The sequence below is a fragment of the Barbus barbus genome (genome assembly GCF_936440315.1).
Source record: "Barbus barbus genome assembly, chromosome: 4".
Taxonomy (NCBI): Eukaryota; Metazoa; Chordata; class Actinopteri; order Cypriniformes; family Cyprinidae; genus Barbus; species Barbus barbus.
In genome coordinates, this window is record NC_136732.1 from 20296501 (window position 1) to 20309130 (window position 12630).

The 12630-nt window shown below is 35.4% G+C and overlaps 1 protein-coding gene across 3 annotated transcripts; it reads left to right on the top strand.

Annotated features, from left to right (window-relative positions):
* Positions 1–4914: 4914 nt before the first annotated feature.
* zfand2a (zinc finger, AN1-type domain 2A) lies at positions 4915–12425 on the top strand. Of its 3 annotated transcripts, none has more exons than XM_079413616.1 (10): positions 4915–5064; positions 5575–5660; positions 8236–8330; positions 8437–8568; positions 8658–8809; positions 8890–9012; positions 9634–9718; positions 9815–9891; positions 10185–10290; positions 12085–12425. In XM_079413616.1, exons 2-9 carry the CDS (start codon positions 5606–5608, stop codon positions 10276–10278), a joined length of 813 nt encoding a protein of 270 aa, XP_079269742.1. In that variant the 5' UTR covers positions 4915–5064; positions 5575–5605; the 3' UTR covers positions 10279–10290; positions 12085–12425. The 3 variants fall into 3 exon arrangements, with proteins under 3 accessions (XP_079269742.1, XP_079269741.1, XP_079269743.1); XM_079413615.1 differs by having other exon boundaries at positions 4928–5064; positions 10185–10269; XM_079413617.1 differs by lacking the exons at positions 4915–5064; positions 5575–5660 and adding an exon at positions 7540–7674 and having other exon boundaries at positions 10185–10269.
* The last annotated feature ends 205 nt before the right edge of the window (positions 12426–12630 follow it).

Consider the following 12630-nt stretch of genomic DNA (forward strand, 5'->3'; position numbering starts at 1 on the left):
CATTTTTTTGTAAATGTATTAAATAATAATAATAATAACAATAATAATTAAAATTTTTGCATAACAGGCCTACATCAATATATGATTTTATAAGAATACATAATATTTGAATGAATTGTAAATATATGATTATTACTATTATTATTACTATTATTGTATTGACTAATTACTATTGTTGTATTAACTTTTATTGTTGTTTTAAGAGAAAAAAGGCATTGTTTTCAACATACCTCATACAAAATTGGTATCTATTGGGCTACAGATAAAAATGTAAAGGTGGGGCTCTGAAGAATATGATTCTGATCAGATATTCATAATAATGTTTTCAATCTTATAAACATTCTTAAAAATAAAGATTCTATATCAAGGTTCACTAAAAACCTTCTTCTTACCAAGAACTATTGTTGTCTGTTCTTGAGCTGCTTTTGTTTTTTGGAAAAATATAGATTTGGAAATTTGGACAAATAAACTCATGAATTCTCTCTTAAAAGTCTTAATTTCTTAAAATAACAAAGAACTAGAGAAGGTTTAAAGAACCCATTCTCTTGCTACATCAGGTTGTAAACCCCTATTGGTTCTCACATGCGGCCTTTACTTTTAAGAGAATCCAGACCTTCTTTTTTTTTTTTAAAGAAAGTGCTGAAAATTTGTTGTACTTTTTCTGACAAACGGTAATATTTACACATCCAAACCTGCTTTGCAATTCTTAATAAGAATTACTGATATGTCCAATCACAAAAGCTTAACAAGCCTTCAGATGCAATGGTTTATTACGCGCAATTATCATTCAGACAGCCTATCAAAATTCAATCATGCATAAAGGGATTATTAACCAAGAATAATACTATCTCATAATAGAAAATACGTTGGATTGCTTCCCTCCAATTTGTCGTGGCAGTAATTACTATCCAATTTAGAGTCACTGCCTAGCTTATATTTCTGGATGCGCTCAACTGAATGTAAGGACAAAACAAAGAAAGACTTATTTGTTTATAGTTGGACTCAAGGAGTTGGTCATCGCTGGGTCACTGAATGCACTTCAGAGCAAACAAAGTTTAAAAATAAACTTCAGCTGTAGGTTATGTTTTTTTATCCTGAATATTTTAAATCCAAGTCACTTTATCATGGCAGTGTGAATTCATTATAATGTATGTAGGCGTAAAGAACCAAAAACTTGCAATCGCTTGCTGTCAGTACGACTTTACAGTCAAGATAACAAGGACCACCTATAAGAATTTTCATATATAATATTTGCATCGTGTCCCTCTGAATCTCCCGAGGATTTTCAGTACCGAGTGGTTAAAAGTGTAGTCACATTTCAGCAGGAAACCCCTGCAGTTTAGAAGGTGTGAATGTGCGTATGAAGAACGGTATGTCAAACACACCTATAAAAAAATGAAAAGCTTTGCAAGTACTGGACACCTGGGAAATTTGTGACGCCACTGACAGGGTGAGTGAGAAATGGTGATGAGCAGCCCCTAAACAAAAGCGTTTATGATGCTATTTGACAGACACTGTCACCGTGCAGAGAAACGGAGGGTGACCTAGGGAGACATTTTGGCAGAGAGCCATCGCACATTTGTAGGCATAAACGTTTGCTCTCGCAAAGACGGATAATAAGCGGATATGAAATTATTACAATCATTTTACTATTCAAGCAGACAGAGTTTCGGCAACGTAAAGGAATCCCAATGATGAAGCAGGTGTTCTCTGAGAGGTGCCATCTGGCAGCAAAATTAGCAGCTTATGAGCCAGGTGCTCTTGTACCAGGGAAGAATCTGAGATGAGCTCAAAAGTGATCTTTTACACGGGCCTCCAGGAGCATGACTGAGCACTGTTGCATAATAAGAGGCGACGACTGGTTGGTCTTTGTTTTGAATTATTTAAATGCGTTTGTGCGAGGGTGTTTGTGTATATTGTATAAACCTACTCTGCAAATATAGGAATTTCAGATCTTTAAATCGGATCACTGCTTGAGTGATCAATACACTAATTAACCTGTTAGAGATTATTGAGGGTTTCAGAATCCATGTGTTTTCACAGCCTGAACATTAGCTGTTAATCTTCCTGACTACATTCCTTATTCACGTTCATTTTATGTATAGATGCTTTTAAAGGGATAGTTCACCTTAAAGTTCTGTTATTATTTAGTCACCCTCATGTTTTGAAGTATATTGGACCCCATTGACTTTAATGACATGAAAAAACAAACAAAAAAACAGTGAGACATTCTTCAAATTATCCTCTTTCATGCTCAACAGAAGAATACAGGTCAGATGGGTTTGGATCATGATGTTGAGTAAATGATGAGAGAAATAAATTTATTTGGGTGAACATGGATAAAAAGAACATGGCGTGTCACCGTGTACCTCTATTGCCTGTCTTCCATATGAGACAACACTTATGGAAATAAATGTTCCAAAAGAGGATATTTTTCACTGATGCTATTGAACAGAGGTGGCCGAACTTTTTTAATACGAAGGGCCAAAATTCAAACTTGATTGAGGAACATAGGACAAAAATAATTGTTGCATTATATCCAACTATATTACTGTATATTAAAATGTAAAAATAACAATAATAATACATAAAAAAAAAATCACACAAATGTAAAAAAAAGTAAAGGTAAATAAAGTTTACAGTAAATAAAAGTAAATTGTTTTTAAATTTAAAATGAGTTTTTAATCCAATTTACTTATTTTTTCATATCAATACAACAAATGTTGAAACAAATTAATATGGCATGCCATTATGAGCCAGCTTTGGCCTTTGGGCCCTGGTTTGGCCATTGAATAACTATTTGTGTTTACCCAACATTTATTTATTTTTCTTAGTGTTAACATTTTAATGATCTACAGAACATTTTTCCCTAATAAAAGAAAAAATCTTTTGTCCATTGGAAAGGTTCTGTGAACGTTAAAGGTGGAACCATGTCAATAAAGAACTTTATTTTTAAGAGTGTACATTATTAAAAATAAAAGTGCTTCACGATGCCATATAAGAACATTTTTGTCTAAATGGTTCCATAAAGAACGTTGAACATCTGAAGAACCTTTCTGCTTCACAAAAGTTTCTTTGTGGCGAATAAGGTTCTTCAGATTATAAAAGGGTAAGAAAGAGATGGTTGTTTAAAGAACCTTTGACTGAATGGTTCTTTGTGGTTTCATCCGTCGTTCAGATGAGACGTTAAACCGAGGTCCAGACTCTCTGTGGTCATTAAAAATCCCATGACACTCATCGTAAAGAGTAGGGGTGTAACCCCGGTGTCCTGGCCAAATTCCCTCTACTGGCCCTTGTCTATCATGGCCTCCCAATAATCCCCATTCACTTGATTGGCTCTATGACTCTCTCTCCTCTCCACCTGTAGCTGGTGTGTGGTGAGCGCACTGGCGCCGTTGTACTGTCGCTGCTGTCGCATCATCCAAGTGGATGCTGCACACTGGTGGTGGTTGAGGAGAGACCCCCTATATGATTGTAAAGCGCTTTGGGTGTACAACAATACGCATCTGGCAAGAGTCAAAAAGAGAAAACACAGCCCTTATTGTTCATATGAGATGACACATATGTCATTTTCAGCACTGTCATTGTGACATTTACCTTTCCAGCACTGGGGACTGGAGACAGTAATCTACATTAGCAAGAAAAACCCCTGAATGATCATTCATAATTTACTATATTTACTTCACAACATTTTTGTGAACAAATTAGGATATATATTGGATCCATGCTTTGTTATATCTTTATGTTATAACAGTACATTTATGATTAAAATATATCTGAATGAAATTCTAGGAACATGATCAGTTTGATATTTATGATATATTTGTAATTGTACTTACATTTAAGAATTATTGTTTGTATATAATCGAGTCCTGTTTATTTTTAGTTATTGGCCAACTATTTTATATTAAAATCATATTCTTAAGAAAACATTCTCAAGAAAAAATAACTACAACGCACAATATCATACTAATAGAACTAATATTTGAGATCTCTTTGGTAGTGATGATTTGTTTTTAAACTGAAAACAACAACAACAACTGATGAATCACGGCCTCTGGTGGTATTTTCTGGAAATCTCTGGCAATAGTGTGACTAGTCAGGGCGTGACAAAGGCTGTCTGAAGCCAGAAACAACAAGGAAGGCTCAGCAGGAAGCACAATATTGCAAAGATGCTTTTCACTTGTACAAGTCCCTTAAACAGTCTGTGCTAATGTTCAACTTTTCCCTTAGTATAATAACGCCGTTTGATTATTTGTGCCAAAAATGAAACCGTCCTTATATATATATAGATAATAATTGTGTTTCTTTGGTTGGGATCATATGCACACAGAACAGCTATTATGATGGACATCTGCAGTGAACTCTATACTATTTTCTTTTCTTTACAGAAGGACATTTGGCACATTTCAAATGTTTGGCAGGTTAGCACAGCCTACATACTTTGTATTCAGAATACACCCTATACAACTCAATGTAGGATTTGCACGTGATTCACAATATTCCATATTTATCATTGTGGATTATTTTATGTCCTTTAGAATTGAAGAGAAACAAATCCACGGGTCGCTAATGAATGTGGTGAATATAGCCTATTGCATTTAACATTGCCGAAATGTAACAACTGCATTGCAGTATTTTTATAAATTCTGATCCACACTGTCTCTCTCCCCGAATGGCAACATCAATAAAGGTCAACTTGTTTGTAATGACATGCTGACCGAGACTTTTCTTAATTTATGAATGTTTCATGTGTTGCGTAACGACGTTTTTTGGGGGAAAGTGCAGTAGAAATAAAATGCATACGTGATAATAAGGTTTCTCGCTTGCTGCTGTGGGAGCGGGACACCCTCCCATTAACTGCTGAATACAATTGATAAACCTCGAGTGCTTTTATTTTGAAAACAGTCTCCTGTCGCCAGATTCACACCTCCAGCGATGACATCTCAAAAAACAGCAGACGACTACAAAACCCCAAACACAGCAGCTGAGCTCGTCCGAGGCGAAAAGCGTTAGAAAGTATCCGAGGTCGGACTGATATAAGAGGATTTGCGCACAGTTCAGGTAAGATACACAATTACTGTTTTGTCAAGTTAAAATACCTCGGTTAAAATGTTGGCCCTCAACGCGAAACAAACGAGAACCTGTCATTTCTGCTTTCTAAATATTTGTGTTTTACTTTAAATCGCTCTATTTGGGTTTAATTCATTGACATGCGTGTTATTTAGCCTCTCCCGGTCGAGTCTTAAATTATTAAATAATGTCAAGTTTATTGTATCGCATTTTAATGACAACCTATCGTTTGCTCTCCCTTATATCAGCCTTTATAACAGCTGTGTTATTGAGATGTTCCTGTATTCTTCTGTGTGGTCCATCATTAGTAGTGAAGCCACGTCTAGATACACAACAGTTATGTAATGACACCAGCTTATGGTAAACGGGATCACCTCGACTCTTGACAGGCCTTCCGCATTTAAAGCTTGTTTTACTCATTAGCTGGATTCATCATGTTTGAGTGACGTGACCACAGGCCACTGTGTCGCTCAGGGGTGATGCTCTGATTTGTGTTGACAGTCCAGCAGCTGAGCTCTTTCACCACTGTGCCATGGAGTTCCCAGATCTCGGGGAGCACTGCTCAGAGAAGACCTGCAAACGTCTCGGTATGTACAGTGTGCAATGTCTGATTAAACACTGTCTGTCACATATAGCAGTGCTCAAGAGCAAAGTTGTTTTTCTGTTGGCTTGGTCAGATTTTTACCTTGCACCACTGGTCATTAAACAGATTTTTTTAACAATATAGTACTGTATAAACGTTTGCGGTCAGATTGATTTAGTTATTTGTGTATTTTAAAAGACATGTATACTTTTATTCAGGCATAACAATTCAAATTGATCATAAGTGACGTAAAGACATTCATAATGTTACAAGAGATTATAATGTTACAAGAGGGTAATCATGGTTTCCACAAAAATATGAAGCAAAGAAGCATATTATGATGGATTTGAGTGATGAATGATTTCTGAATACTTGAGTAATGATGCTGAAAGCTTTGCATCGCAGGAATAAATTATATTTGAAAGTATATTCAAATTTAAAAGTTAGGTTACACTTTATTTTACTGTGTCCTTATTAGAGTGTAATTATACATTTAAATACTGAGTAATATTATTAACTGCATGAATACTATATGGGCTGGGTTTGGCTTCAGGTTACTTGCATGTAATTATGCATAATTTATTGTTATTATGATCGTAGTACGTGCAATGTGTAAGAAGGACAAATAATAAATAGTGTTACCAAAATTATTTATAAATTCTAATAATACTTAATCACACAACTGTTTTTCCTGTATTTTTTGATAAAATGAATGTAGCCGTAGTGAACATAAAATGTTTTTCTTTCAAAAACATTAAAAAAGTTTGAATGTAGTGTACATTTGTATATGCCAGGACAAAATGTTTATTTTTCTAGAACTTATTTTACAAAAACAATTATATATTAGCTTTTACTTTTTCGATAATAGTTGAAATTATAGCTATAATGTAACTCCAAGACAGATATGTAAAAAAAATAAAGATGATAATAATCATAATGTGTGGCGAACATGCTTGTCCTTTTATCAAAATAAACCAGTCTGGTTGATAATACAGCACTATCCTACTCCGTACACAGCTGCTTATCAAATAAATAATTACATAAGAATTAATATTACGTTTTTATGGATGAGCGGTCAGTTACACAGTGTAGCTCTGGGCATCTGCCATTTTCAGAGGTGCTGTGATTAACCAATCAGAATCAAGGACAGCATGTGATTAAAAACTTAGAATAGACATGATGCTAAAAATGTAGTGATTTGTCATTTCCAACCTGTTTAAAATAATACTTCTAAGCCTATGACCTAAGTCGCTCTCACTTTTTCCACCATTAGCCATCCTTGTTGTTAACCTCTGTACAGCCTGTGAATTATTAATGTTTGTGTATACACATTACCTCCGCCTGATCACATGGTGAATGGCAAATGCATTAAAGCTCATTAGGTGTGGCATTTCCTGTTTTCTGACCTTTTTTTTTTTTTTTTAAACCATACAAACTAGTCATGGGATTAATGTGTCAGCCAGGGCTGTGTTTCCCAAAAGCATTGTAAGCCTAAATTGATCGTAGCTCCATTGGTTTCAATGGGTCTACGATGTACTTAAAGGGGTCATCGGATGTAAAATTCACTTTACAAGTTGTTTGAACATAAATGTGTGATGGAAGTGTATGTACACATCCATCCTATAATGATAACAATTTTAAATCCCTATTTTAAAATCCCCTTTCTCAAATCAGGCTGTTCTGAGAGCCCTGTCAGGACGACGTAGTTCTGTACAGGCCCCTCCCACGAAAGTTGATTGATAAGGCCGTCTTACCTTAGACCCGCCCTGAGTGAGCTGAGAGCTGTCTGCCTCCGGTGCAGGGGAAGACAAGATGTCTCTGATTAAGCGATTGAGGTGTCTTGTTGTTGGATGTAATAATGAATAAAGCAGTCGTCATTTACTCCTGACATCTGAGCCACTGAAGACACAGAGGATTAACGTTACTTTAGTTTTTAAGTGAATGCGCCGATCCCGATCTACTTAAATGCATCTATGTTCGAGCGAATCATTCGTGATCCAGCTTTATGTACAGAAGAAGTGAGTATAAGAGTTTTTATTAATCTTTGCAAATTGCCTTTCCTAATATGTGCTAGTTAGACAGTTTCGCGGCTGAAGTTTACAGTCTGCTTGTCACCCCACGGAAGAGAGGGGCGGGTTCAGCAGAGTTCATTAGCATTTAAAAAGACATGGACTAAAAAAAACAGCTTGCTGAAAACTAAAAAAGGGTGTTTTTTACACTACCATTGAGAAATTTTAACCAAAGTATGTTCTAGACTTTTCATTAAGACCCTAAAGAATCATATCAACTTATGTAAAATGGGCATCCGATGACCCCTTTAAGCTTACAATGCTTTTGGGAAATGCAGTCCAGGTCACTTCATTTTGCAGTAGGCCTATTTGTTCAGTCTAATATTAAAAAATGGTCTGAAAATTATACCCTGATTTATGTTGTGTGATTTCAAAATTTAGTGTATAAAGTTTAGTGAATAAATTGTTTATACCAGCCACTGAAAAACCTTTTTTAAAGCTGCTGTGCTCATAGTGATTCAGCATTTAGTTGATAAATAACTTTGTTTATTGTTCACTGTCTTACTACAGATTTCCTTCCAATGAAATGTGACGCCTGTGAAGAAATTTTCTGCAAAGACCACATAACTTATGCAAATCACAAGTGCACTTCATTATATAAGAAGGTGGGTAGGATTGTGTCTAATGAATAATAATCTTGTCCTGTTGTATATTTTAACCAATGCTTCAAACACACAGGTTGTGGCTGACAAGTTTGTTTTCATTGTGCAGGATATCCAGGTTCCTGTATGTCCGTTGTGCAACACCCCCATTCCCATTAGAAGAGGGGAAATGCCAGACATCAAAGTTGGGGAACATATAGACCGAGACTGCAAATCTGACCCTGCTCAGAGGAAACGAAAGGTAGGCCGGCCACAAAAAGGAAGGAGAGAGAAAATGATGTCTCTGTAAAACTGTAAAAAAAAATGACTCAATTGTTTCTCACCCCACAGATCTTTACAAATAAATGCTCCAAGGGTGGCTGTAAGCAGAAGGAAATGATCCGTGTGACTTGTGACCAGTGCCATTTGAACTACTGTCTCAAACATAGACATCCACTCGACCATGACTGTAAGACTGATGGCAAGCCAGTCTCCAAATCAGGGTTAGTACGGTCGTTTAGTTTTCATACTGCTATGTTAAGTTTTCTGGAGGACACTAGTAAAGGTGGGGTTTGTTTTGCAGGCATGCTGCTTTAATCAGAGCTCAAGCCTCCTCTTCCAGTAACGCTGCGGCATCATCCACTAGAGGGAGCTCTAGGAGCGTGTCTAATGGAGGAACTGGAAACACTAGACCTCAGAGCAGTAGGTAAGCACATTTTGAAAAATCAGTGTGCTCAGAAGTGTTTTGATTGTACTCTAACAGAAGTTTGGGGTCAGTATGATCTTTTATTGTCTCATACTCACGAAGGATGTATTTATTTGATCAAAAGTACAATGAAAACTGTAATATGGTGAAATATTATTACAATTTAAAATAACTTTTATATTTTAAAATGTAATGCATTCCTGTGGTGGCAAAGCTGAATTTTCAGCATCATTGCTCCGCTCTACAGCAGCGTCACATGATCCTTCAGAAATCATTCTAATATACTGATTTGCTGCTCCAACATTTATTATTGTTAATGTTGAAAGATTGTGCAGCTACTGATACAACATGATACTTTTTTCATGATTCTTTGAATAGATAGTGCAAGTAAAAAGCATATATTTTAAACCGAAGTCTTTTGTAACATTGCAAATGTCTTTACTGTTACCTCTGATCAATTTAATACATCATGTCTTAATAAAAACTTTCTTTTTATTAAAAAAATCTTACTGATCCCAAACTTTTGAATTGTAGTGTATGTGTGTGTGTATATGTGTATATATATATTTATATATATTTGAGTGTTTTGTCAGGTACTTATTACTCTCTTTTGCCCCTCAGTGCACAAAGGATAAATACTTCTCCAATGGTGTCTCCAACAGCACAGAATGTAATTCCCCCATCAGCGTCATATCAAGTTGGGCTGGTGCGTTGTTCATTTTGAGATAGTTTAAAGGTTGACAGTGTATTTTGAATCTTCCAATGACTACATTTAAACCATAAACTGTGTTCTATTTCACAGACGGAGGAACAGGCCCTCCAGAGAGCATTAGAAATGTCACTAGCTGAATCTGCTCGGGCAAGCCAGCCTACCCTAAGGTATTTCTGACCTCTTCTGTCCTAATAATAAACCATCAGATTTTGAAGTTATTTTTACATTTAGTATTGAAAGTGTTCCGTTTAAAAAAAAAAAAAAAAAAAAAAAAAAAACTAAAATAAAAGGCATGACATGTGGTTCTTTCAATGGTTCTGGAATATCTGAAAGATTGCGGCTAGATGCAAATACCTTTTGAATATTTTTGCAGTAAATGTTCAACAAAAAAAGTTACTTTTTTAAAAGATTTTTTTACTGTAATATTGAAATCTGAAATCTAACTAACTGTGCATTTCAGCCCTCAGGAGCAGGAGGATCTGGCCTTAGCTCAGGCTCTCGCTGCCAGTGAAGAAGAATACAGGCGACAGCAGCAGAGACGACCGGTAGCATAACAAACCTTAGCAGTCAGTTGCATGCTATGCTAACAGGACCTTATCTAGGTTCATAGCACTAGTGACATCTCTGTTTATGTCTAATCTTTTTGGGTGCCGGGCACTATAAAATGGTCTGTATTATTATTTATTTATTTTTAATTATTTTTAAAGTAAATATTATTAAGTATCAACATCTGACACATTGTGGGTGAGCAGTAACATCTGGGAGTGCTTCTATAATTAGGGGTACATGTCATGTGCGTGGACTCTGTTATCAATTTTACTAATTTTTCATGAACTTTTCACTTCAAACAATGATCGCTTTTATATCAGGGGACATTTCTAATTAATTTAATACAAAAATCCAACAAATATCCATCTTTTATCTTGCAAAAATGGCTTATTCTATACTGGAAGTTGCTGTTTTTGTGCTGTCCGATTTGGTAAATGTGAGGTTTTGCTCATCAGATTAGCTCTAAAATACATTTTTCTGCATATATTTCTTATAATTATTTGTGCAAAATAATCATTAAATTATGAGAAAGGTGTTTTAAAAAATATTTTGCTCATGCATCTACATTAAATCATCCATTTTGTGTATGTCAGAGAAATCAGTGTCAACTGTTACTCATTATAAAACGCCCTATAAATCAGCAATGGTTTGTTCCAAAGTCACATGTCCAACATCACTTGATGTATTTGACTTTTTTGGAGGGAAGTTTGAAGACAGTGTGGAAAGTTATAACTTCTCCTTTTTTATAATATTTTATCTATATTATTGTCTGCACATAGAGTAGATTAATTGACCGTCAACTGTGTTATCAACATGTTCTGTTGAACTTGCGTCACATGTTATATTTATAAATATGTAGAGAGAGAATATAAAAACATAAGTTAATCAAGGTCATGTACTAACTAGTCCAAGGTCAGCAGTTTGCACAAGGCCCTAAAATGGCCGAAATGTCAACTGTGTTACCCATCAGCTGTAACACAGTTGACAAGGATTAACACGGTTGACATTGTTGGCAATTCAGGGTCAATTTATGCAGTTTATACACACCAAAGAAGGCATTTGAGCCTTCAGCATACTTTGGATTTATGTTGAAGAAAGTTTCATTTTCTGACTTCTTGGCTGACCTGAAATGTACCCCTAAATACAGAACGACTCCTGGGTGTGCGTCTGCAAATGCAATAACACTGCAGTATTTCCAGAGAGACTGTTGAATAAACAAGAAACTCTTAGAGAAAAATGTTTGCCTATCAATTATAATTATTTTTGGTACATGTTACTTGCTGCTTTTTACTTAAGACTGTCAGAACATTTAAATTTTGTGGGGGTGTGCTATTGAACTGGCCTGGGTTTGCATGTCTTATAATTTCAGATGAAAGAAAAGATGATTCCAGAAGCATGCATGTGTACTTTTACTATTTTGCTGATTTTCTCTTTAAAATGTGAATTTGAATAAACACTTTGCATGATATTTGTACAATTGTCATCTTGTTAATAGTGATGTACCGAGATTAATTTTAAAGCAAAACACTGAAACTTAAGTTTTAATTTTGCTAAAAACAAAGTTTCTTTAATAATCAAATCAGTAATAATATTTATTTAATAATTAACACTGAGTTGCAGTTAAACATTTAAATTATTCACCATATTACCAGAGCTAACCAGCCAAACGTCAATCCCTCATGCAGTTGCTGAAATGACAGCACATTAGTCGTAGACTTCATGATGGTCGTATCACTATCAATCAGTTTTTGTCATTATGTTTGTGAATGATGATTAAATACTTGATCTCTAAATGTCCTCTCAATCCACAGGGAGGAGTTTTCAAAGAGTCCAGCTGCTCTCTGTCTTAATGTGAGGTGACACTGACCAACTGTAATCTGCCTCAATCTGCACACAAGCACCAATAATGTACCAGTGAGCTGCACATGTCTAGTGGATTTCTGAGTCCAGCATACGGAGCTTCTACTTCCCAAATCAACACATCTGATGGCTGTTATGTTGTTTTTCTTTTTTGCGTCACTCTGTAGTGTGCTTCTTAGACGGGCAATTGTGCCGTTTTGGCAAGTGGTGCTTCATGTGAATATTTTATATAGCTATCATGTTAAGCTGTCAATCAATGTAGATGTCTTTTGAAATAAATTATTTTAAAGTGTTTATTTCCCTCCATTGATCACACTTCTAACCGGAGCTCTCAACGTCACACACTTTAGTCTTCATTATTCATTAAATTTCAGAAGTGATTGTTATACATAAACTGTGAAAAAGTGTAAAGGCAAGGTTTGGGATATTTTTTCACTCTCTTACATTAATAACATTTTAGTTTTGTTTGGAAAACAGTATGGGTTTACAACAAACTC

Excerpts from the sequence above, each read along its gene's own strand:
- zfand2a (XM_079413615.1), top strand. The coding sequence starts at position 5,606 with ATGGAGTTCCCAGATCTCGGGGAGCACTGCTCAGAGAAGACCTGCAAA. Across the intron at positions 8,331-8,436 it reads GCACTTCATTATATAAGAAG|GATATCCAGGTTCCTGTATG; the intron begins GTGGGTAGGATT and ends TTCATTGTGCAG. Across the intron at positions 9,013-9,633 it reads ACTAGACCTCAGAGCAGTAG|TGCACAAAGGATAAATACTT; the intron begins GTAAGCACATTT and ends TTTGCCCCTCAG.